The 25,519-nt window shown below is 53.7% G+C and overlaps 1 protein-coding gene and 1 long non-coding RNA gene across 6 annotated transcripts; one reads left to right on the forward strand and one right to left on the reverse strand.

Moving 5' to 3' along the window:
* Positions 1–382: 382 nt before the first annotated feature.
* TAC4 (tachykinin precursor 4) lies at positions 383–8,520 on the reverse strand. Of its 5 annotated transcripts, none has more exons than NM_001433628.1 (5): positions 7,995–8,165; positions 4,927–5,020; positions 3,239–3,271; positions 1,948–2,007; positions 383–774 (listed from the first exon to the last, which is right to left on the reverse strand). In NM_001433628.1, exons 1-5 carry the CDS (start codon positions 8,109–8,111, stop codon positions 725–727), a joined length of 354 nt encoding a protein of 117 aa, NP_001420557.1. In that variant the 5' UTR covers positions 8,112–8,165; the 3' UTR covers positions 383–724. The 5 variants fall into 5 exon arrangements, with proteins under 5 accessions (NP_001420557.1, XP_070081848.1, XP_070081847.1 ...); XM_070225747.1 differs by having other exon boundaries at positions 395–774; positions 8,013–8,520; XM_070225746.1 differs by having other exon boundaries at positions 395–662; positions 8,013–8,519.
* Positions 5,500–7,744, forward strand: LOC138916150 (uncharacterized). Its single transcript, XR_011422953.1, has 2 exons — positions 5,500–6,483; positions 7,021–7,744. It is a non-coding gene; the product is annotated as an uncharacterized lncRNA (long non-coding RNA).
* Positions 8,521–25,519: the final 16,999 nt, after the last annotated feature.

Consider the following 25,519-nt stretch of genomic DNA (forward strand, 5'->3'; position numbering starts at 1 on the left):
CTCCCTATCAGACTGGGCTCCCTGAGGGTGGGAACAGCTCCTGTGGGTGCTCAGGGCGAGTGGTGCTTAGGGAGTGACTGACACCTGTGTCCCAGAAGCAAAGCCGTTAATCGAAGGGCCGCCTTATACATGAGAATTGATGAAGGGCTTGGGACCCGATTCTTCTCCACGTCAGAAGACACTGGGTTTGGGTCCTTGAGATCCTGGCTGCGGGTAGGGAGAGTGTTTTCAGGCTGGGCTGTTGTCCTTACCTGTGTCCCAAGCCTGTTTTCCCACCTGAGAGTGGAGACCAGGCTGTTTAGTATTTCCCTTTGCAATTCTGGAAAAGGCCTCCTGGCCTGCTGACATGCCAGGCCACATTCTTGCCCTCTGCCTTGTACCAGAGAAGAAGCCATTCACTGTTCATTCATTTATTGAGCCCCTACTGTGTTCTGGGCACAGAAGACAAAGAACTGGGTGAGAGACAACCCTGCTCTGTAGTCAAAGGCGAGCTCTGAGTGCTGAGGGAGAGATCACTCCAGTTTGCGACTGTGAGAACAGTATATTTATGCACAACCGTTGCTTGAGACTGAGAGTCCTGGAGGGAACCCCAGTGAGTTCAGAGGGCCAGGTTGGACGCACAGGAAACACGGAGAAGAGGGTTGGCCTGGCTGGCTGGTCGGCTGTAATGTCCAGGTAGGGAGAAAGGGGGTTTCATCCACTGGGAAATGTGCGGTAGGGGCTCTCACTCTGACCCGTGGTCCTCGTCCTCTCTTCCTGGGAAGAGTTCTGTACCTGGACGGTGGTTAGGGGAGTCTTGTCTGTCTCCTCCACCCATGGAGGCCCTCCCTAGTCACTGTTCCCGAGGCCCTCCAGGTCCCTAAGTCATGTTTCTCCGGCTATAGATATCTTGGGCAATCAAATTGAAGGTTCATGTGCTGTATCTGCTGTTACTCAATCGTCAATGCCTCCAGAGCAGGAACGAGCCAACCCTGTTTTCCTCTCTAAAGGAAGGGAAGTGGTAATCCTGTATTCACAATCCCAAATGCCCTCCTGGGGACGTGGAAAGTGCCGTGGATTGGGAAACAGTAGGCACAGCTTTTAGTCTTGGCTCTGTTATTAGCTCACTGCGTGACTTTGGGCAAGGTGTGTTCCATCCCTGAAAAATGATGACTTTAAGATTCCCGCCCACACTGCACGGAGGGCATTCATTTCTATTTTGTATTAGGGTGACTTTGATGGCCCTTTGAATGGAATGGCTCAGACACTTAGAAAAAATCTCGGGGGAAAATAGAGGACTTTCCCATCTTTATGGGAAGAGCCTGTGTTGGAAGGAGCAGGTGTTCATCAGGGAAGCTAGAGAGGGGTCCAGAAGTCTGCAGCTCTTGGGGGAGAGGTCAGGCACTAGGGAAGGCAAACTGGAGCTCAGCATCTTTCCAGCTGGGACGCCCCCTACCCTTCCTCATGTGCTGGGTGGCTTGAGCTATTGATCTTTCCCTCAGCCTGATTCACTTATCTACTTTCATGCCTGTTCATCCATTTATTGAGCATATAGTTGGGCCTTCTTGGGGTTGTGGCCCCTGCCAGAAGGTGTTAGCTGATACCTGCTTAGGTTATTACTCACCTGGGTGATTTGCACTTATTTACAGTTATTAAAGACAGAAAACATCTTAAGACTAAAGGCATGACTCTCTTAACAATCAGTGATTAGTGAGGGAATAAGGAGTATGTGCCATGGTCGGAAAAACTACACACCATTCTCTGTGGCGTCAGCTGGCCCCTCCTGGATCATCAGAGGGACCACTTCCCTGCCCCTCAACTGCTCTCTTCTCTGTGGCCTCTGCCTAATGGCTTGTGGGGAGCCTGTTCTGTCTGTCCAGCTGCATGGCCCCCACTATGGAGACTGGCAGCAAAGTATCTGGCCCCTTTCCCATGATACCTTGCAATCCACTAGAGGCTCTCACTTACCTTCTGTAGATGGTCTTCCCTTGCCCAGGAGGTCTGGGACCACTTGTCCTCGCTGATTCCCTGGTGATGGAGAGAGAAGAGACAGAGAAGAAAGACAGAGTGCAGCAGAGGAAGGCTGCTTTGGGAACAGGAAGGGCAGGGACAGGGCCGGAGCTGGGGCGTTGTAAATGGAGTCGTTTCTTGATCATCTTGGGAGTTGAGGAAAAACTATGGATTGGTTCATTCGTTCACTGATTCATTCATTGATTCCTTCCTCTTTCTCCTCCATTCTCCTTCCCTTCTGCCCTTGCTTTCATGAACACATAGTGGGTACCTCTAATAGAAACTGCTGGGAGTTGGGGATACAAAGGAGATGGCAGACCTAGTACCTGCTCATGAGGAGTTTCCAGTCTAGGGACACCAGCTGTGTGACCCAGGAGTACAGTGCAGTGCAATATGCCAAGGACAGCATTGTGCCCAGGCCATGGAGACGAGCTCCATCTGGGTAAGGCAGGCAGGCAGGGAAGGAGAGATGGGGCTGGGAGCCAAGTCAGCGAGAGCAGCCCCAGAGGATGCTGGAGTCGCGTTCAGGCATTGGACTTGATCCTGAGGGCACTGAAGGGTGGTGGGTAAAGGTTGTTTGTTTTGATTTTATCTTTTCACTGAAAGATTTTGGGCAAGGTACTGGCTACTCAGATTTGCACTTTTAAGATCCTTCCATGGGTTGGGCCGGTGGCATAGTGGTTAAGTTCACGCGCTCTGCTTTGGTGGCCCAGGGTTAGCCGGTTTGGATCCTGGGCACAGACCTACACACGGCTCATGAAGCCATGCTGAGGTGGCTTCCCACATAGAAGCAGTAGAAGGACCTACAACTAGGATATACAACTACGTACTGGGGCTTTGGGGTGAAAAAAAAAGGTTGGCAACAGATGTTAGCTCAGGGCCAATCTTCCTGACTACAAAGCAAACCTTAAAAAGATCTTTTCAGATGCAGTGTGGGAAATAGATTGATTAGTTTTTCTCAAACCATGCTTTAGACCTGAGGTAATCTTGAACCTTTGGCAGAAGCAGATTCATCCCCATTTCCTCCTTATCTCTGCAGCTACTCCCTGGGCATCATAGACCACTGCCCTCAGGCAACAACCCGGAAGCCTGGCATGTGGCCAAACCACACTGGCCCCACCCTCTGCAATGCCAGCCTGGTGTGCCCCTGGACACCACATCTTTTCTCACTTCCCTGACTTGTTAGTGGCCAAGACAACTCAGTACTCCCCAGGGAGCATGCTGAGGGGAAGGTCTGAACAACACTTACCCGTTCTTCTCTCTGGCTGGATGGGAGGTACTCCTGGGGGAAGGAAAGAAGGAATGAGGACCGTATGGCTTTCCCCAGGGGCATGGTGAGATGGGAAGGGCTCAAGGCTCTTTGGGATTTGGTGCCTTTGTGGGTCTTCAGGGAAACTCCAGTCACTCCCCTTTGTCCTCATGTGGCTGAGCCACTCAGCTGCTCCTGGTAGGAGGCGGTGTGGAGTAGTGGGAAGTGCACAGACTTTGGGGTGATTGGCACCTGAGGTTAACGAAGGTTAACCTTCGTTAAGTACTTTAAAATCTGAACCTTCGTTTCCCCACTGGTGATAAATGGGATGTTGTTGTGAGATCTAATCAGATGAGAGCATAGTAGGTGCTCAAGAAATATTTCTCTTATACCCACATCCCTGCTTCTCATGGGTTGTTGGATTTGGAAGAAAGCTCTGCAATGGCCCAGTCCAAACCTTGTTTTGTGGAGGAGGAAACTAAGGCCAAAAGTGTTTGGTCACAGGTTGGTTTTCTCTGTTTTTTTTTAATTACAAAAGCAGTCCTTGAATACATGCCCACTATAAAAAGAATCAAGTAATATAGAAGTACAGTAAAAATTAAAGTCTGTCTTTACTCTCCCTCCCTCACTTCCACTTCCTATTCTAAATGTAACCCCTGTTGACAGTTTGATATTTATCCTTCCAGGATTTTCCCTATGTATTTGCATATATATATGTGTAAGTATATAGTTTTCTTTTAAACAAGTAGGCTCCTATCATACATATTGTTTATAAGTTGCTTTTTCCACTTAACCAATATCTTGGAAATCTTTCCATATCTTTCCACAGATCTGCCTTATCCTTAATGGCCACAAAGTCTATGGATGTGTCTAATATATTTTGATCATTCTGTACTGATATTTCTATGTTGTTTCCAAATTCTTACCTTTATAAGCAAGTTGGCAATGAACACTCTGGTCCAACTGTCTCAGGGCTTATGTGTCAATAGCATTTCTATTTGATAAATTCTCTGAAGTGAGGCTCTTGGTGAAAAGGTATGTGTATTTCCAACTGGGATGGATATTGTCAACATGTCCTCTAAATAGTGTATTAAAGCACCAGTTTCTTCATACCCTCACCAACACCACTTAAAAATATATGTAATGTTGACAATAAGAAAAGAGAACACTGTTCTCTGCCCCAAACTGCTCTGTCTCCTTGAACCCCTAGGACGTGATTACCGCACTGAGAGTGCCCTCAGGGAACAGAGGTTCATTGTAATAATTCTATGTGAGCCAAACAGAGTGCACTAGAAAGCTTGGCCCCTGGCTTTGCTCACATCTAGATGCTGATCTCTAGCTTCACCACTGCTCTTCAAAGTTGTCCATAGTATTGAAGGCAAGGGCACCAGCCAGGGTGCAAAGCACCGGCCAGCACCTTTAGGGTGACCATACTCTCCATATGCTAGAGACAGCCTGGTTTATAGCTGTTGCCTGGTGTAATTAACACTCTCCGAGTGTACTGGTTTGGATGATAATCTATATGGGCACTACCCCATCCCATTGCGTGGGCAACCCATACCAGACTAGAGTAATGGACCCTGGATCCTGGGCTTTAAGCTAGGGCCCCTGCTTGTTATAACAGAACCCACTCAGAACCACTCATTGCTGGGTGCCCGCCTGCCTCCCCATCAGCCCAAAGAACTCACCTCCCACCCGCTTCCCCATCAGCCCAAAGAACTGCCTGGCTTTGCCCCTCTTCACCTCCTGAAGCTGGAGCTGAATGCTGGGAATGACGCCTTCCTGAAGAAGCAGAGAGTTCATTAGAGTTAGAGTTGGGGGGAGGTTGGCAAGGAGACAGGGCTGCCTGAGCAATAACAATCTCAATAACACGTGTGGTGGTACTGGGTTCTTTTACATATTTTACACAATACTGCGCATAATAATAATAGCTAAATTTCACCTACGATGTTCTTGGCAGTGTTCGAAGCACATGAATATATTAACTCATTTAATCATTACCAAAACCCTGTGAAGTAAATACTGTAACTGTCACCATTTTACAGATGAAACACTGAGGCACAGAGAGATTAAATAATTTGTCTGAGCTCACCAGCTAGGAAGTGAGAGATGGAGCCAGAACCTGAAGCCAGGTCATCTGGCTCAGAGGCTCAAACACTACGTCATGATCTCATTTACTCTTCACAACCACCTTGTAAAGTAGGGATTGTGATTTATCATCATTTTCCAGGTGGGGAAACTGAGGCTTATGGAGGTTAGATGACTTGTCCAAGGTCACACAGGAAGTAAGAGAGCCAAGATTCAAACTCGGGAAGTCTGACTCCAGAGCATGGGCTCTGCTCCATCTTAGGAAATGTCTCTAACATAGACAAGGAGGGGGCAGGTAATGGACTTAGGGTGGGCACCCAGCAGGCAAGGTGGGACAGCTACTCCTCTAACCCCACTCTGACTCTGGTCTCACTCCTCTTCCCCCACACTCCCCTCATTGTCCCAGATTTACCCTTCCCTAGAGCCTGGGCCTCCCATGGGAACATGTTCTGGACCAAGGGCTGTGGGTCTAAGCACTCATGCTTCCATTAGCCTCTGTGACTTTGGCCAGAGTCCTCTTCCTCTCTGGCCTTAACTGGAGCCCCTGAAGAAGGGCCTGCTCAGCTCTGCTGAAAGAGAGAGAGGCTGTGTCGTGGGAAGAGTACGGTAAGTGACATTCATTAGACTGTCTTCACATCTCTCTATCTCTGTGCCTGGCATAGCGTCTGGTACACACAGGAGCTCAGCATGTGTGGGATACATATGCTCAATGAAGGCCCTTGCTCTGGCAGTCTGGGGATAGGGAAAAGGATGGGGTCTCCTTTTCCAGGAAGACTGAGGACAGGCGCACAGAGTCCTAGAGTAACACAAGCCGCCTGCCCGGAGGCTGGGAGCTGGTGTTGGATCAGGGGTTTGTCCTTCCATCCCCAGTTTCCCCAGGGGCGGTGCTGAGCTCCAGAGGCCTGGCTGGGGTACAGTGGAAACCCTTTTGCCTCTCATAGCCCGTCTTGTCCCAACTTTTGGGATCAGGAGTAGATTGTTTTCTAAGCCTTGGACTAATTCAGTCACTTCCAATCTGTCTCCTCTCCAGGAGATCAACGGCTAGGGCAGCTGTCTCGGGCTGGAGTCACCCAGCCTGGTCAGGAACGAGAAAGTCTCCTTGGAGATTTGGACCTATTTCTGAAAAGCTCATGAAAACCACTTTGCCTTGGTAAAAGGTAGCTTTCAAATGCAAGCTAGAAAGAACGGTTATTTATAAATTAAATAAGACTCACCTTTTCTCCTACCCACTGGGTTTCTGGGGGCCCCTTAGAAGACTTCATTCCCTTTCACTCAGGAAGGACTCCTGCCCCAACCTGAAGCCCTCCTTATCCAGTGACCCCAAGTCCGCAGCTCCAGGGGTGACTGCAGGTGGGGATCCCTGAGATCTGGGGCAGTAATCAGATCATCCCTGACAGTGCCACCATTCCTTCCATCACCTCACTCATGTTAGTGGTTCCTGTGTTCCATGCCCTGTGTCTCGGGAAGCAGAGGGATGCTAAATGAGAGTGAAAGGAGAATAAGCATTAGACCCAGCCGCAGCTCTAGTTGAAATTGATGATGTTTCCCGTGTGGCTGTGTAGCAAGCTCCCCGTCACACAGCTCGGCTTCCCTGTGCCTGGGCCAGGTCCCCTGAGTTTGGCACGGACCCCGTAAAGCATCTCAAAGCTTGAAAGAACGCGGGGGATCATGTTCCCTCTCCCCCCATTTTGCAGGTGAGGAAACTGATGTCCAGGGAGCATCAGTGATCTTCCCAAGGTCACATGGAGTCAGTGGAGAAGCAGAGAGTTGAACCTGGGTCTCCCCAGCCTGCCGTCTTCTCAACTGCACACATTTCCATGTTCAGACAAACCAGGAAGAAGACTCGCCACAAATGGCTATTCATCTGATGGCTCTTCCTGTGTCCTCACCTCCCAGGACCGGAAGGAGCCAGGCTCGGCCTTGTCTGTCTGCCCTCCTGCAGGCCTTCCTTGTCACTGGTCCTGTTTGTCTGCCCCCTGTCAGATTGGGAGCTCCCTGAGGTCAGGATCCTTTTCTCCCTGATCAGATGGGGTGGGGCACAGATGCCGTGCTCTAAAGTTTAGATTTCTCCCCAGTGACAGCACTCAGTTTAGTAGAAGAGGCCGGCAATCAAACCAGTACTTGTCAGGAAACAAAAGTTTCTACATGTGTGATAAAACAGTGATCCTGCCCCAAGGTGATCCCCTTGAAAGGAAATTCTGGAAAATCTCCTCGATGCACAGAAACACAGAATCAGACCTTGGGCAAGGTGTGCACTTGTGCTTTTAAAGCTGTGTAACCTTGGACAAACTACTTGACTTCTCTGTGCCTCAGTTTCCTCATCTGTGAAATGGGAATAATAATTGTACCTTTCCCATAAGGTTGATATGAAGATTAAATGGGTTAATATTTATAAAGCATTTAGGACAGTGTCAGAAACATAGCATGTGTTAAATGTTTGTTAAATAAAACACACACATGCACACACACACTGTGACTCCCATGTGCGGGTGCCCCTTTGGAGGTCAGCCAGGCCAAGTGCCATGGCCTTGAACCTACGCACCGAGGGGAATCAGACAACCTGCCTTGCAGTGTACAACCTGCTCTCCTGGCAGCCATGGAGGGGATCTTCTGCCCCCTCCACCACGGGTCATCCCCTGCTCTGGGCAGAGCCTCTCCCCAAAAGTACCTCCAGGGTCACCGTTACCCAGGACCCTGCTTCGGCGCTGAGTGTCAGCTCCTCATCACCTGCCACGGCGCACGTAGACAGCCCCATCAGGAGAAGCAGGGTGAGGGAGAGCAGCATGGTGAGCTCTGCTGTGTCCTGGGACCCTCGGGGAGCCCCTCTCAGCCTGAAGACGCTTGCCTCCTGCAGGGCGGACCTCTCTCGGGCTCCTCTCGTGTAGGTGGGGGAAGCTCCACCGTTCTCTGTCCTCCCGGGTACCCTGCGTATTCCTTCACTGCTGCCGGCCAGCACTTGATCCCAGGGCTTAGCACTCTGATGCAACACCCGCCTCACTTTTGGCTGCATTCCTTCCGGTGCCAGGTGCACAATGGGGCAGTGTGTGCCCTGGCTGGGAGCCGAGGGGGCCTTGTCATCTCGGAAATGGGGAGGCAGACTGACTCTATGGCTCCTCCCTTCCTGGGGCTCTCCTCCCCAGAGCTTAGCCAGCATTCTACCACTTGTCTCTCTTTCCCGTCACTGAGTCCCCCTTCCTCAGTGTTCCCCTCTGTCAATAGTCTCCATGTGTACATAGAAATACTTCTTGCCCTAAGAGAAATAGCACAGTGCTTAGAGAAATGAGGCTCTCACAAGTGGGAATTGGCATTTGCTAGAAGAATGGCTTCCTGCTCAAGTGTCATTGGCTCTAAACTCTCTTCCCACTGTTGTCAAACTGATTTCTCTAAAGCCCCAACCTGACCTGTTTCTCCTTGCTTACAGCCTTTTGATGTCTCCCCACCATCCTTGGAATAAAGTTCAAGCTCCCCAGCACAGCATTCAAGGCCCTTCTTTGCTTAGTTCCTCTCTCTCTTCCACCCACTCATCCATCCACCCACCCATCCATCCATCTGTCTGTCCATTTGTTGGTATAGAACAAGGGCCTTGTGGTCAGAGAGACTTGAATTCCAACTCTAGCTCCACCACCAAATAGCTGTGTGACCTTAGGTGCATTACTTTACCCAGCTAAACCCCAGAATCCTCATCTGTAAAACGGGATTAATAATGGCACTTATTTCCAAAGTTGTTTGAGGATGAAATGAGGTAATGCCTGTGGAGCACTTAGCACAGTAGGTGATGTTAAATATTTAATACCCGTTAACTATGATTATGGTTACTATTATTGCCACTGAGTGAGATGAATAAGATGCCATCCATGTCTTACAGCATCTCCCAGTCTCCAGGAGAGGAGACCTCTGGTTGGCAGAGAAGCTGTATTCTGTTAGGTATGTGCCAGCATAGAGATGGGAGCAAGGGAAGGGTGCGCCTCCTTCCCAGTCTGCCCCGCAGCCACTCCCTGCCCATGGACGTACTGCCCTACCTGCTCCCAGAACAGGCTGAGACTTCCTGCCCCCATGCTTTGGCCTTGGCTGTTGCCTCTGCCTGGACTTCTCTTTCCACCTGGCAACCCCCCGCCCATCCATAAAGGTCCAGCTTAACGGTCGCCTCCTCAGTAGAGCTTTTTGGTCTCTATTCCTGTCTCCAGCAAGAATTAATTGGCCCCTTTCCTGGCTTTTCCAAAATCTCCCACATATGTCTCTTGCAGCTCTGCAGAGGCTGAGGTGAGAGGTCATGCAGGCTATCTCCTGCAAAGAGGTGGCTGCCGACGGGGAGTGTGGAGGTGAACCCCGGCTCTCGTTCTGCTCACTAAACTACACAGCCTGCTGTGAGGCTGTGCACCCCTGGAAGAAGATGCTTTGCTCCATTTCTTCCAAAGGGGCCAGCTGGGCTGAGGGCAGCCCTGCCAGTCTGCCGTATGGTAGTTGATTATGCCATGAGCTCTCTGAGGGTGGGGCTGTCATATATGTGCGTAGCCCACAGTAGGTCCTTAAGAAATGTGCCATCACTCTGAGTCCAGGCCAGCAAAGCCAGAAATGAATGAGGGCAAGTGTGGAGGTTTGAGGGAGGACACCCGCCTCACACACATACCACCTCCACCCCCTTCCAGGAATCTTTTTGGTGGATCCCAAACCTGATGGCTTCAGAATCCCTCCATTTGCTAAAATGCAGATTCCCCGGCAGCCCAGTTCTGACCCAGCCCTCCGTGGTCTGGGTTTGTCTCAGCACTCCAGGAGGCGGGCACACAGCCTCCCACTGCACTTTCCCAGGGCCGGATGCTTAACGCTTCCCATTCCATTTTCGGTTTTCCATTGTTAAGCTCTTCCTTATGGGAACTGAGTTTTGCTTTTCATCCCTTTCATTTTACAGATGTGGAAACTGAGGCAGGTTGGGCTTGCTGTAGGTTACATTGAGAACTGGTGGCAGACCAGCATTCTGGACCCCCAGTCAGCCGCTTCCTACCTCCCACTGAGGCCTCAGCCCACAAGGGCAAGCTGCACAGGGCTGGAGGAGAGTAACAGCATGGGCCTCTGGGCCGGGGAGGTGGTTTCCCAATTTGCAGGTCCACACAGGGTGACCTTAGGACCTGAGGAGTCTCTTTGAGCCTCAATTTCTCCATCTGCAAATTGGAGCTGACCGACCCTCATCCGGTATTGGTAAAGATTTCATGAATTCCCACCCTTAAAGCGCTCAGCACGGTGCCTGGCGCATAGTATGCACTCAATTAATCCTAATTTAATTTTCGTGATTATTAGACCTCTGGAACGCTGGACCTCGGTGCTGGTCTCCTGGCCCTGGCTGCACGTCCCACGCGCCAGCGCAGGAACCATCCCGCGTGGGACAGGATGTGGTGGGTGCACAGGGGGGAGGAGGCAGGAGGAGAGGGCGGCGGGAAGAAGGGAGAGAAAATCCCAAAGGTCCGGAAGGCCGGGAGGGAGGCCGGGCCCTGGCTGGAAACCGCGGCTATTTGCAGCGTTGCCCTCGGGCTGCGGTCGGGCTGGCGCTCGCAGACCTGGCGGCCGGGCCCGCCGCCCCGCCCGATGCCCTCGGCCACCCGGGCACGGCCCTGGCCGCGCGCCCTGCCTCACCCTGTCCTCGCGGCCCTGCTGGCGGACGGGTTGGGGCTCCGCAGCCAGAGGAAGGACGAAGCCAGGCAGACGGGAGCGGGGCAGGGCGCGACCCTTCGCTGGCTGCGGGCGGGCGAGGGACGTCGAGGCAGGGGGCGCCCCCGGGTGGTCTGGGGGTGGGCGAGGGACGTCGAGGCTGGGGGCGCCTCCGGGTGGGCTGGGGGCGGGCGAGGGATGTCGAGACGGGGGGCGCCCCCGGGTGGGCTGGGCAAGGTGGCGGTCTGGCCGCGGGGTGGGTCGCTGCCGTGGCGAGGCTCCCTGGGCGCCGGGTGGGCGCGCAGTATTGCTAAAAGCTGCGGTTTGGCTAAGATTGCGGAGCCAAGAAGAGAAAGGGCGCAGGAGGGAGGGATTTAAAAAAAAAAAAAAAAGCGAAAGCGGAGGGAGAACAGAGAAGAGGGAAACACGAGATGAAGGCGGGTTGCGGGCAGGAAGCTGACGTTTCCTGGGCGCCCACTCCGTCCAAAGTAGGTGGGGTGACTGGCCCCATGTCACCGCCCGCTGGGGGAGGCTGGGTGCCTCGGGGAAGGCCGCCAGCTGCGGAGCTGCAGAGGCGGGATTCGAGCCTGATCTGACTCCCACCTGCGAGGTTCTTCACCTTGACCGAGAACGCAAACGGGAACGGGAGAGGGGTGTCGTGGCGGGTGACAGAAAGAAGCGGAGCTGGGAGGGGAGGCCGGAGGGAGGGGCTCCAGCGAGGGGTCGCCGCGGGCCAGCTGGCGATCTGGGTTCCGCCACCCTAGAGGACGCCGCGGGGGCCCTGCTTCAGGCTTTCCCGCGCCGTTTCAGCGCCCCCATGTGGAAGCTTCTTCTCAATCCTGATCTCCGCTCTAGAACGCCGAGTTGGCGGATCCAGGCGGGGCAAGAGCTGGACTCGACGGCCTGTCCCTTAGATAGAGGGACAGGAGGTAAAGGAGGTGTTGGGCCGCCAGAGGGAGGGGGGGGAGTCTCCTCGAGGCGGGCAGCGCGGTCCTTCCAATGGCTGGGGAGGGTAGTGGGTAAAAGTCGCTTGGAGTGCCTGATTGGGACAATAGTCTGCACCCTGTACTTGTAGCTGCAATGGCTTAAGACCTCTGAAAAAGGCAATTCTCCCCCAAGTCTTTGAGGTTACATTCATGTATTCATCCATTGACTCTGGATTTATGGAGCACCTTACAACATGGGAGCTGCCTCAGAACAGGGGTAAAAGAATCAGACCAAGCATTCTATTTTAAGGAGGGTGAAAAGTGCCTTGGCAGGGGCATTTGGGGAGAAATGAAGAATCCTGGACTCCCTTTACCCACATTTATAGCGTGGGTACACTTTGGACACTTGTCCCAGACAGAACACTTCAGCTTTGGAAAAGCAGGTCTCTACCCCCAGAGCACAGATGGAGCAAACAGCCATTGCCCTCTGTGCCCAGGGGTTGTGTGGGCAGAGTGCTCTGCCCACAGTCATGGCAGACAATGGGGCCCAAGCCTGCCTTGCTTTTGGCTTTCCTAGCCTCTCAGCTGTGCCCCTAGTGTCTCTGGAAGGGCCTGAAGGTACTGCCCAGTTTCAGAAAGAAATTCTCAGAGTCCTAAGAATGATTCAAAACAGTCGCTAATGTTGCCCTTGTCATCAGGCACCTCCCCCACCATCAAAGGCGCATTCTGGCCAGGGGCCCAGGCCCCGGGAGCTTCTCTGCCTGTCTCCCTTCCTTCTCCATCACCCTTCTCCAAAGCATCCTGGGACCCGCTCACCCACGTCTTTTTTGCAATTAGGCTCTATAAGGAAAGACAAGCGTGCACAGTTAGGGGTATTTGTCCTCAAGGATTTCAGTCAAGAGTAGAAGCAGTGCACAGCAGAGTCGTTAAGAATGAGACTCCACATTTCAATTCTGACCCCAGCACTTAGCATCTGTGTGACCTTGGGCAAGTTATTTAACCTTTCTGAACTTCACTTACCTTATCCATAAGATGGGGATAATAATATACTCACTTCAAAAGGTCTTTGAGACATTTGAATGAGACAATGCATAAGAGAACTTCATGCAGCCTCTGGCACACTGTGGGTCTTAATAAACGGTACCAATTATTATCGCTATTAATAGTATAATTAAACAATAGCACTCATCCATATTTTACGGGAAAGCCCAGATTAAGGAAAGTCATTTTAGGCATTCTCTGATATTTTGCCATCAGGGTGAGAGTTTCTAAGGACAGAAACTGGGTCTTTCCTGTCAGACTAGGAGCTCCCTGCAGCCAGGTCTCTTAGACAAGGTTCAGTGTGCTGGACCTTGTAGGTAGGGGTCAGAGGCTTCAGGCCTGAGGGCTGAGGGAAGCATGCAAAGCCCCGTTTTGGGGGATGTGGGTTCTGGCCCTCCCCTGCCTCCAACGTGACCGTGAAGAAATGTCTCTTCTGAGTGCTTGCTTCTCTCCGAGCCTATGTACAATAAAGGCACCCAGAGTCTGACCCCATTAGCGGGAGAAGACAAGCTCATGATTCAGATGGGCCTTTCCTTCCTGGATCTTGGTTAGCTAGTGTGGGAGAAAAGCGACCGGCTAATTGAAAATATAATTATAATGCACTGTCCTTTGTCTACCAACTGGAGCCTCCAGACCCCACTGTCTGCAGAACAGTTTGTTTCTTGTGTCGGGGAGGACTCCGGAGCCAGCCACTCGGAGACAGCACCCACGGGTTGGGTAACTTGGCTGGCTGGGGCTCGGCATGCGGCTCAGGAGCGAGCCCCCATCCTGCTCTCCCTGACCCCTGTCTGGAACACCTGGGCTGACGGAGCTCCCGGAGGAATGCTGAGTTCAGCAAAAGCCTGTGCCTAGGAATTAGAGAGGGAGAGATGAGCCTTGAATGCCGGCCTGGGGAGTGTGGATTTTATCCAGCAGACACGGGGGAGTCACTCAAGGTTTTAGGAGTTATGTGGGATTTTGGTTTTTATCCCTTCATGGTTTCCCAAACCCTCCTCCCCTCAACAAGGTGATGAGGAGGAGGGGCTGGAAGTGGGGCGGAGCTGGAGACAGGAAAGCCTTTGAGGAGGTAATTGTGATAGTCGAGAGGAGACATGGTGGGCCTGAGGCTGGGGAGAAGAGGCAGGGTTGATGTCACTGCAGAGGGTGACAGCAGGTCTGAGATCTGGAGGGACAGAGAGAGGGAGGCCTGGGATGAAGAGGAAGAAGAGCAGACTCCCAGAGGGTGGGGAGGAGCTGGTGAGTGTCAATTTGGACAATCTGACAGTTTGAAATGTCTGTGACTGTCCAAGGGGTGGACCGGGAGGTGCTCGGAGGTCAGGGGACGAGGTGGTGGAGCTTTAAGGTCAGTGTAGCAGGCTGGGGAAGGTAGGGGACTCAAGATAGCCCAGGGGAGTTGAGAATAAAAGGGCTGAAGCTGGAAAGCTGAGCAGCCTCAATATTTAGGAGGCAGGTGATGGATAATAGGGTGGAGTGAGAGAGATTGAAAAGGAGAAATTGGAAGGATGGGCACATCAGGAGAGAGGAGAGGTGCAGACCTGGAGGTGGGAGGTGCTGAGAAAAGATATTTTTGTATATAAACGGACACGTCTGTGTTAACGCCTAGAAAAAGGACTGCAGAATACACAGGCTACTTCGGAGATGGCGGTAGGTAGAGGGAGGTTTCTGTCATCTATTCAATATCCTATATTATTTAAAAATTTTACAATGAGAATATGTGTATGTATTACTTTCACAGTTTAAAACAAGATAAGAAGTATCCTAAATGTCCACCAACAGGAGAATGGATAAATCAGGCATGGCAGTGGAATACTACACAGCAATGAAAATGGATGAATGATTGTGTGTATCGGTGTGGATAAAACTCATAAAATGTTGAGCAAAAAAGCAATTTGCAGCAGAATAACTACAGTATGATTACATCTCTGTAGAATTGAAAACCATGAACAACATATATCCATATTATAAAAGGATACAGACACATGTGGTGAATGTATATGATACTCATGGGAATAATTGGTAAATTCAGGAGAGAACTTACCTTGATTCCTTTCTTAAGCTGGGTAATGAGCATTCAGGCTTGCTCTACTATCATCTAGATATTTTTATGTGCCTGATATAATTAATGCATTTTGAAAAAGGAAGACTAGAAGAGAAATCTGAAAAACCCTGGGGGAGAGGGGTTTTAAGAAAGAGGGAAAGTCAGCAGTGTGAAATGAGGCAGCAAGTCCTGCAGTGAAGTCAGGGCTGGGGCAGGAGCTGGGATGCCCCGGGGTAGGAGAGTGCCCGCCAGTGTTCGGGGCCCACAGGCAGAGGGTCTGCTTCAGTTTTCCTGCTGAGAGTCCTGATGGAGAGCTCTAAAACCCCACTACCAGCCAGGGGCCCCCCTGAGGATTTCCCACTGTGTCTGGGCCCCCACCTCCTTTGAGACTTGTGAGGGAGCACAGTGGGTCTTTGCTGTTGCTAATGACGATACAGTGAAGCTGTCCTCATCTCTCCCCAAAGAGTAAATAGAGTTGTCACCCTGGGAGAGACTCCTTTGAGGACCCGAAAGGGCGACAGTGGCCCTGCCATCAGAGTTGCTGGAGGCACTGATTGGCCCTGAGGCAGGGGGATGACCATGCTGATTTCCGCAGGAGTCAGCAAGTCTCTGGCGCCCAGGGGGCAGGTGGGCGAGGGCAGTGTTGAGGCTTGAAGTTTTGGGGAGGCAAAAGCCAAACCCCGGTGCCCAGGCATGGAGAGTGGGCGATGCCCAGGCTTGGCAGACAGTGGCTGAAAGATGCAGTGCCAGCTGGGGAGGGGGGCAGCCAGGGCTGGAGATCAGAGGAGCGGATGGGGGAGGGCCAGGGCACTGTCAGGGCTTGAAGCTGGAGGCCACCAGGGGCAGGGTGGCGGTGGAGCAGAGTCTAGAGGATCAGTGAAGCCAGGGGGTGGCCGGGAGGAAGTGGGTAGTGCCAAAGGAGCAATGGGAAGGAGTCAGTGCCAGCTTGGGACTAGGGGGACGAGGGAGCCCAGCCCTGGTGCTTATTCTTTCCCCAGGTCTCACTGTGTTTTGAAACAAGAACAGATGCCTCTGTTGGTGAGCTGTAAAACCCTAGAGTTTCAGGGTTCAGAGGGCCCTTTGGGGTCACCTTTTCCAATCGCTTCTTTGTGCAGGTGGGGACAATGATGCCCACAGTGGGGGACTGGTCTTTCCAAGGCCACCCAGTGAGTCTAGTGACAGGACCTGGACTGAACCTGCCTGTGTGTCCATGTCTGTGCCACACCTGAGGGGTGTATGGTGGGGAACTGGGAGGTGAGGGGTTGCCAATAGCAAAGGGCTCCAGTCTTGACCAAGGGAGCCAGTGGTCTTGTTGGGGAGACGAGGCCAAACACATGCAAACCCAGCCATCAGTAACACCACTGGGGAAATCTGCATGGGCAACAGTGGAGTGGACCTCCTGTGAGTTGGGGCCTTTGGGAGAAGAGGTCCTATGGGAACTGTAGCTTTGGCGGAGCTCCAAAAAGTGGAGAGGCATTTCAGTCCATTAAGAATTTATTTTCAGTGGAAATCAAATGTCCCACGGTACGTTAGGAAAGACTTTGAAAGACAAAAATATACCATGAAGGTGGATTATTGCTGTGTGTCTGAAGCTGACCTTGGTTCCTCAGTTGTTCCGGGGGGTCAGAGCATGGATCTTCTGATCGGCAGATAATGCCGAGGCCTGTGTGTCTGTTGGGGGACAGAGCCAAGGGCTTTCTCTTAGCTTTCATCAGCTGCAGCCCTGAGAACACATAAGCAGAGGTCAACTGGGAAGTGCCCCTGGGGGACGTGGATGGATCCCCTGTCCTCGTTTTACAGTGGCACTGACTGAGGCCCAGGGACAAGTAACATAACCTCCAACACAACCATTTTTTCAACTTTTCATTTATTTCCAAGATGTGTTTGGGGCCTTGCATGTGACTGAAGGAGTGCTTGGCATTCTGGGAAGGCGTTGGCCTGAGCTAGGATGCCCCAGAGGGCAGGAAATGCTCCTAGATGGACGCTCAGGGGAGTGGGCCTGGCTGGGCAGAGATGGAGGGGTGGGGATCTGCCCTGTTGTCCTCTGGTGGCGGGAGGGGCCAGTGGTGGCCTGAACCTTGGGACCCTCCCCGCCCCCTGTTTGTCTGGGAGTGCCTGACTGCTTTGGATGGGCGGCCCACCATCGGGGGGAAGGGTGGGGTGTCCGGCAGCTCCTGGGGGCTGCAGGATGGGACCCATTTAGCCTCCACAGTCATCTGACCCCCATGACTCAGGCCTGGCCCTGCCCGTGGAGGGCAATGGGCCAGTCTGAGCTCATCACCACTGCCCGGAGCAGAAGTGGTAAACAAGTTCACCCTCTGCCTCCTGCCTGGGAGGAAGCGGTGAAGAGGGGGAGGTGGGGGCCCCCAAACACTCCGCCCAGCCCAAGCCATCTGCATAACACAGGTGCATGTCATAGGTGTCCACGGGGCCTGCCGGGGATGTGCTGTACTCTTGCACCTGAGTCATGTGTGCGGAAGTGTGTTTACCTTCACACACGTCTTTGGGGGAGTAGTGGCCTACCTTTTCCAGGGACCAGGTTGGCCCCGGCTCATGGGGACCATCTCACCCCATCCCTGGTGTCTAGGGCCCACAGTTGAAGGCTGGGTCTGAGCAACACCTGGTTCGACCTGCTGGATCTTGGCATCCTGGCTTTCAGGCCTCATGGCTCACACCCATGTGCTGGGGGGTCCCTAACGGCCTCTGAGAGGCTGCAGACAAATGTTCTTGGGCTGTCACCCCAGCCTGCCAGGCCCAGGCTTCAGCACCTCCCCTCTTGCTGTGAGCCTCCCGGTCCCTTCTCCTCTCCTCCCGTCCCTTTCTCCCTCATGCTTGTCTCTGTCTCCCTCCTTCCCTTTTGCACCCGCTTTCCCCATCTTTCCTCCCTCTCTCTTCGCAACCCAGGTAACTAGCATTGCTATTTGTAGCCACCAGATGGCACCAGCACATCACATGTCCCCTCTTTGCTGGGGGTACTGCCCCTGCCCCCCAACTAGCGGGGGATGATTAACAGCCCTTAACCCTTCCTTCACAACACCCACACCCTGTCCACGCCTTCCTGGAGCCTTAGACAGGGAGGAAAACAGAAGTAGCAAAATATGAGCAAGGCGGGGGTGGGGGCCAGGAGGTGCTCTACTATCCACCACGCAGAGCGGATCGGCTCATGTTACAGCATTTACCTCTCGAAACCTGTGAGGTCCTACTGAGCATCCCCACTTCATACACAAGAGGACGAAACCCAGAGAAACAAAGTCACTTGCCCAAGTTGGGACAGCAAATGTGTAGGGGAAAGGAACTCAGACCCAAGCTTTAGGTTCCAAAACCCACCCTGGGTTCTGGGGCAGGAAGGGGGTGGGGCAGGAGTCCCAGGCAGGTGGGCACTTGAGCACTTTCTCCCATGCTAAGGCCCCACCACTGTCCCTGGGATGTCTCTTGGTTCATTTCTTTCAAACCAGACTCAAATTGCTCCTTTGCCCAGGGAGATGCCCATGATTACCTTAGTGCCTGGGCCTTTTCCGAATTTAGGCATCTTTATTCAAACTGGTTTCCCTTTTCCCCGTTGGTCTTCCTATGAATCTTCATGCTCTGTTTCTTCAGTGAGGCTGAAATGTAGAAGCAGCAGCCCCTCTCTGCCTTATGGGAGCCCCCAGGCTGATGGCGAAACACAACCCTGTCCCAGGAGCCAACTGAATGGGGGAGACAGAGACGCAGCCTTCTGGGAGCCCCTACTGGTACTGAGCCACAGCCAGGTGAAGGTAGTCAAGGCAGGCTTCCTGGAGGAGGCAGGGCCAGGACTAGGGGAAGGTAGGCTGAGTAAGGGCCATGCCTGCTGTGGCAGCTATCAGGCTAGGAGCTGCTCAGTGATCCTCATGCGTGGGGAGCAGAGTGGGTGCGTATTTCAGCTCTGGAGTCAGGGGAGTGGACCTTGTTGGCCCCGACTTGGGCTAAGCTCCCCTACTGACCCATCCCCCACCCCGCCTCCTCACTCTGTCCCACTGGGAGGCCGCCTGTGGGCTGGGGACAGGAGGCCCAGGGTGGGGTCCCTTCCCCAGGGCCTGAGCAGGATCCTGAGCCGGCTGTGGCAGTGCCCAGGAGCCAGAGAGGAGCCGCCACCCCCCACCCCCTTGGGCCCCTCTGTAATTAGGGCTATTTTTAGGCCCCTCTTCCTTCCTATTTCAGGCCTCTGGACTGGGCTGGAGAGTGGGCTGTCCTGGGGCCCGAGGGCTGGAGCCGCTAAACCGGGCCACAGCGTGGGAGCTGCAGCCACAACGCAGACCACAGCCCGAGGCGGAGTCCTGGGGGGAGGCGAGCCCAGGACGTGGCCAGGCCTGGGGCAGCACGGGGTGGGGCGTGTCTTGGCTCCTCTGACCCCTCCCTGGGCCCCTTGCTGATCAGCCCCATGCTGGCCCATCCCTCTGCCCTGGGCCCCCAGCCCTCCTGATTTGATGCAGTTAGCCCTAGGCCTAAATCCCTCTGTGTGTCCAAGATTGTGCAACCCCAGCACCTTCAGGACAGTGTCACCCCAAGAGGGGTGCCCAGAATGTTCATAATAACGATCAGCATTTATTGAGTACTTACTGTGTGCCAGTACTGTCCCTGCACTTTACTGTATTAATTCATTTACTGTGTACAACACTATAAGGTCAGTGCTCTTTTATCCCTATTTTACAGATAGGAAAACTGAGGCTCAGAGTAGCCCATTTTTCATGCGCCAGACTTGGTCTCACACGGCCTGCTTTCAGGGAACATCCTTGTCTCTTTGATGCAGGGTTGGGGAGAGGGAGGCCAAGAGACATGGCTGTCTTCACCATCTACTTCCAGGCTCTACTGTGCCGATCCTAACACTCTGTCAGGCCTGGCTCCCAGGCAGCCAACTGGGGACGATCTGCCTGTCCATTGTCTGATGGTCCCTGGCCTGTCCTGCAGGCGGAAGGGCGGGTCTTGCCCAGCTGTTTCCAGTTAGGCACAAGAAAGCTGGCGAGGGGTATATTTAGCCCTGGTTTCTGGAGGAGCCAGAGGTCTTTGATCCTTGGAGGCACTGGCCACAGTGGGACTCAGCTTGCCAATGCTGGGCTCAGGGGCTGTAGGCGACAGGCAGGGAGTGGGGTCAGGGAGGAGAAGGGGCAAACGTGACTGTGCCCACCTCTGGGGCTGCAGGGGGAAAGTGGTGATGCCAGCCAGGGCAACTGAGGTCTGACTGCCACACTCGGGGTGTGTCTCTATAGGCTCGAGGGCTCCTATGGGTATCGGAGGGCAGGCCCAGGGGGAGACCTGCTCTCTGCCCTCTCGGGCCCAGGCCCAGCCTAAGCCTTGCATGTCCATGGCATGGGGCTTATTCTTGGGGTCTCAGCAACTGCCTGGGAGTCTGGGGGCCTGTTGTTAGTCAGGAGGGGCGGGCAGGGGGCAGAGTTCAAGGAATAGGAAGGGGGGTGGCCTTTCTATTCTAAGGAGACTGACATGTTTGGGCGTCGATGTTTGGAGAAGGTGGGAGGGTTAGGAGCAGGTATATGCGTGCAAGAGAAAAAGAAACAGGAGCACAGAGAGGCAACCACGTGGTGCCAAGTGGTGCTACGTGGTGTGTTCGGGTCTGCGGAAGGTGCCCGCGGGGCTGACTCAGCGCCTCATGCTCTGGGCAGGGGGCACTCACTGAGCACGGTGGGAGGCGGCTGGTGGGCTGGGACCCTGTGCGGTGTGGGTGATGTGTTGCTGGGTTCTGGTGGTCTGTGGGTGTGAGACGACCCACGGGTGACCGTGGCATTGCCCCATTGTGAGTGACTAGGACAGCATGTGACCCCATCATGATGTCTCTGGGGGGCGGCCTCTGAGTATGGTGGGAGATGAGGGACTGGAGCTGTGTTAAGCTGTGCAGCTGTGATCTTTGGGGTTGTGTAATTATCCCCCTGGACGTTGGTCTCTGTGTGTGAGATTGCGAGTAAACACACGTGTGGATGCAGAGTTTGGGCTGTGTGTGTGGATTGTCATTCTGGGTGTGACTGGGTGTGTGAATGTGTAGCTGGGCTATCAGCCACCTGCCAGCTTCCCGCTGCAAACAAGACCTGCTCCCGCGGAGGGTCACGCCCCATTGCCCTTCCGGGGACCCCCACCCCAAAGCCGCAGGCCCTCTGGGCCTGAGGGAGGGAGCCCTACAAGTTGTTAGTGCCTGTCTCTCCCCTAATCCTCTCCCCCCACTCTCTCCGACCATCCCCACAGACGGCAGGCTTCTACCTGCCTGGGGCGGGAGGCAGGGGAGAGCAAGGGGAGCCCGCCCGCCCGCCCGCCGCCCCTCTGTCGTCTCAGCGCTCAGACAAAGAGCTCACCCTGGTCTCTGTGGGCGTCTGGGAGACGCTGGGGGGATTAGCTGCCCGCGCCGCCCTCTCCCCACCCCGTGCCAGCCCACCCGGCTGGCACCAACACCTTGGAGCCCGGGGCGGCGCCCTCACCACAGCCTCTCCAGCTCCGGAGTGTGTGTGTGTGTGTGTGTGTGTGTGTCGTGCCCTCAGCACTACGTTGGAAGCAGAGGTGCAGCCCACTGAGAAGTGGGTCCTGAGGCACACACCTTCCTCCGCTGGCCTGGCCCAGTCTCCCTTGGTTTCTCTTTCCCTGTCTCTCCAGCGTGTGCTGAGGTGCATCTTTGTTGGCACTCTGAGGTCTCTGAATCTCTCTCTGGGCCCTTGCACCCCTCCCCCACTGTTAATGGCAGCTTCCTTGCTTCCTCTTTGCATTCCTGGGGGAGGGCATGATTAGGCCGGTGCGCACTGAGAGCAAGAGAGAAGGGGGCTGGTTCGCTGGTTCGGATCCTGGGTGCGGGCATGGCACCGCTTGGCAAGCCATGCTGTGGTAGGCGTCCCACATATAACACAGAGGAAGATGGGCACAGATGTTAGCTCAGGGCCGGTCTTCCTCAGCAAAGAGGAGGATCAGCAGCAGTTAGCTCAGGGCTAATCTTCCTCAAAAAAAAAAAAAGAAAGAAAGAAAAAGAGAAGGAAGTAGGGGGCTCAGCCCACCCTAGAGAGGCGATGTGTGGGGTCAGGAGGGGTGGAGCTCAGTGGAGGCTGTTCGTGGAGAGCTACCTCATGCCTTTGAGGCTTTCAGTCTAGCACTTTCTTTGTATTGTGCCAAACCAGAGATGATGCTCAAAGTTCTTTCACGTTTCCTCTGGTTGGATTTTCTCAACAGATGGGGCAGGTATTGCTACTTTTCCCATTTCAAGGTAAAGGATTTACCCAAAGTCACATAACTGGTGAGCAACAGAGCCAGGATGAAGCTCAGGGCCTTTTTCTGTAAGTGTCCAGAGAGGCCCTTTGGAGCCCTGGTAATTCCTGTGGCCCGGCCTGTCTCCTCAGTACCCTGTCCCTACCACCCCTGAGGAGGCTGCTGTCTTGGGAAACTCTGGAATGGAGACAGGCCAGTGGGAGCTGGGTGAGATGACCTGGCCCCTCCCTGAGTCACACCCCATCCTTAAGCAATTGGGGCCCCATGCCATGAACAGTTCTTGAAGTCCATCCCGTGCTTTTTGGAGGTATTTATGGAAACTCCCTTCTTCTTGCCAAATGGGTTGGGATCTACTTTGTTCTTAAAGACCCCTCCATATTCTTTTCTATCAAAATGTTATTCTATAGGTTTCGTCCCCTCCTGCTGCAAGTGAGGCTTGTGTCCTTTTATTTGGTCTTCAGTGCAGGCAGTGAGGGTCTGGCCCTCCCTTGCATGGGAGTGTGCAGTCAAGAAGGAAGCTGAGCTTTCCCAATAACTGGGAGAGGCCATGGAGGTTAGAGATCTGGCTCTGTGCCTTCAATGTAAGAGATGATCAATCCATGTAGACGGACATACGGTGGTAAGTGGGGGCATGAATATATAAAAGAGGGTGAATGCATAGGTGAGCGGTTGGGGGATGCATGTATGGGTTAGTGAGCGAATAGATGGATGGTTAAGTGAGCAGGTGGGATGTGTGGATGGGTGAGTGGTTGGTGTTTGGATGAATGAGGGGGGTGGGTATTTAGATAAGTGGATCTATGGGTGAATGGTTGAATGGATAGATTATTAGGTGAATGGAGGATGGATGGGTGGATGGATGGATAGATGGATGGAAGAGTGGATGGATGGAAGGACAGATGGATAGATGGAAGGGTGGAGACGGATGGGAGATTGGATGGATAGGTGTGTGAGTGGATTTATGGCAGAGATTTGGGAGCCTGGAGGAGCTTTAGAAGACAGGCTGTACATAGGGAATGAGTTTTTCATGACTACCTTGGTTTTGATCAGCTCTGTCATCTGAACTGATGAAGAGACACCATACTTTGGAAAAATCTAGAAGACTCTGGCTGGTTGCAGCCCAATTTATGTCACATTCAGGGGTAGGTTTTGGCTCTCCCCTATGAAGTCTGAGGGGACATGTCAGTCATACACACAGGGATGGCTCATCTTGGGAGTTCAGCTCTGACTCTCCTCTCTGCCTGCCATCGTCTTCCTTCCTCCCATGCTGGGAAGGACAGCATCTCCCCTCCCAGTGGTTACAGAGTGCAGACAGAGTGGGTGGGATCCTCCTGCAGCTCTCTGGCAGGCCCCTTCCTCCCCTAGGGTCAGGGAAAAGTTCCTGGACTTGCTGAGGGTCTAGGGCTGTTCCTTCAGTTTTCCTTGAGATTTAGTCAGCGCTGGAGGGGCCCAGAATCACAGAGATTAGCCTGGCATCTGCCAGGTGGTGCCATGCTGACAAGAAATTGATAGTGACACCAACAGAGTGTGGACACTGTCAAAAACACCCTGACCTGCTCCCTCAAATGAGAGGACACAAACAGAAGCTGTAACAAGACCTGTGGAGGTTAGATGGTGGGAGATGGGTGGGGTGGCCTGAAGAATCGTTTCTCTGTCCCTTCCCAGGTGCCAGGCATGTTCTCTGCTTCAAGAGGACTCTCTTGCCCTTCTCTTGGGGAAAATCTTCGCTGGCCCACATGTTCTCTGGATGGCCTGCTTTCCGTGACAATTATAGGAGCATCATGCACTGAGGACCTGCTGGATGCCAGGCACTTCACATACATCATCAATTTAATTCTCCCAATATCCTTTCAAGGTGGGGAGTATTTCCCCCATTTTACAGATGAGGAAACTGAGGCTCAGAAAGATGAAAGGATGTGCCTAATATTACCCATCTAGGAGGTTGTAAGATCAGGACCCTGACTCAAGTTGGCCTGGCTTCTCTGCCTCTTGCCACCTTTGATTCCTGAGACCACCAACCACTCCCCGCAGTCTGGTCCAGCTGGAGGGAACTGGTCCAAGGAGCAGCAGCTTGAAGGGTACATCAGAGAGATGGCAGTGAGGCCCAGAGAACGAGAAGGCTTGGGAACAAGGAGATGGGCCCTAGTGAGGACCTTCAAGTGTTTCCAGGGCTGTCGTGCAGAGGCCCGCTGGCCTCCATCTGAAATAAGAAGCAGTGTGAAGGATTTGCGTGAGACCACCAGAAGGACTTTCTGGCCTAGAGGGGTGTAGAACTCTGGAATGGGCAGAAGAGGGAAGGTGTAAAGACAAATGCTTTGGTGAAGCCATCCTGTGGTAGTTCCAAAGCAGCTGACTTGCTGACCCAAGACGGGGAGGCCAGAGGTCATCTCAGAACACCCCCTGGCATCTGAAAGAGGCTGGAATCCCCTGCCTGGGGGGCAGTTGGGGATCTTGAGAGCTGGAGTTTTCTGGATCCAAGGAAAGGCAAATCACAGGGACTGTGCTGGGATGCTGATGCTCAAGCTAGGATGCTGGGAGCCCACCTCAGGATTCAAAAGTAGGGGCTGGGAGATGCCAGGGTGTATGCTCTGGGGGACAGGGAGGTGGTAGCTGCAGGAACCATGAGGGAAGTCTGCCCCTCTCCCCAGGCCGGGCAGTTCCTGAGGCCAGAAGCCTGCCATGCCCCTGGGGATGCTCAGAGGGCAGTGGGCCGAGCTGGAGTCTGAGCCTGAGCCCTAGGCCTGTGACCAGGTGGCTCAGACCTCTGGCCAGTCCAGAGCTGCTGGGTGAGGAGGGCTGGGGGTGGGGCGGGTGGGGGTGGAGATGGGGAGGTCCAGGTGGGCCCCAGGAGAGGGCGGAGCCTCTGGTGTCCCCTCTGGCCTGCTGGCTTCCCTCCTCTGCCTTTGATGCCTCTCACCACAGACTTCAAACAGGCTGCCCTCTGCTTCTGCTGCTGCCCGCCGCCCTTAATTAGAGCCTCTCTTGGCTCCCTCTCGCCCTCACTGCCTTCCCTGCCCTCCATCTGGCCCTGGCTCTCTGTCTCGCCTTTATCTCTCTACTTTCTCTGTGTCTCCATCTCTCTCTTCCCCTCTGTTCCTGGTTCTCTGGCTCCCTGTGTCTTTCTGATCCTCTATCTAGATCAGGACCATCTCTAAACGGGTCCCCCCTGCCTCCCAGGCTGCAGCCTCTCCCTCTCTCCCCTTCCCTCTGTCTCCTGTCTGTTCTCTCAGTCCGTCCACTTGACTTTTCTGCCATATCCTCTCTCCATCTCTGTCAAGCTCAGTGCCTGTCTCTCTCCTTTTCTTTCTCCCTTCCATTTAATGTGATCTGCACCCCCTC

Source organism: Equus caballus, chromosome 11, assembly GCF_041296265.1.
Source record: "Equus caballus isolate H_3958 breed thoroughbred chromosome 11, TB-T2T, whole genome shotgun sequence".
Classification (NCBI taxonomy): domain Eukaryota; kingdom Metazoa; phylum Chordata; class Mammalia; order Perissodactyla; family Equidae; genus Equus; species Equus caballus.

What these genes read in the sequence shown, in the direction of transcription:
- TAC4 (XM_070225745.1), bottom strand. Translation starts at nt 8,480, where the DNA reads ATGCTGGCTAAGCTCTGGGGAGGAGAGCCCCAGGAAGGGAGGAGCCAT. An exon ending in CCAGCCAGAGAGAAGAACGG is followed by an intron (nt 2,008 to 3,238) that starts GTAAGTGTTGTT and finishes CTCCATCACCAG; the next exon opens with GGAATCAGCGAGGACAAGTG. An exon ending in GGGAAGACCATCTACAGAAG is followed by an intron (nt 663 to 1,947) that starts GTAAGTGAGAGC and finishes TGGACATTACAG; the next exon opens with CCGACCAGCCAGCCAGGCCA.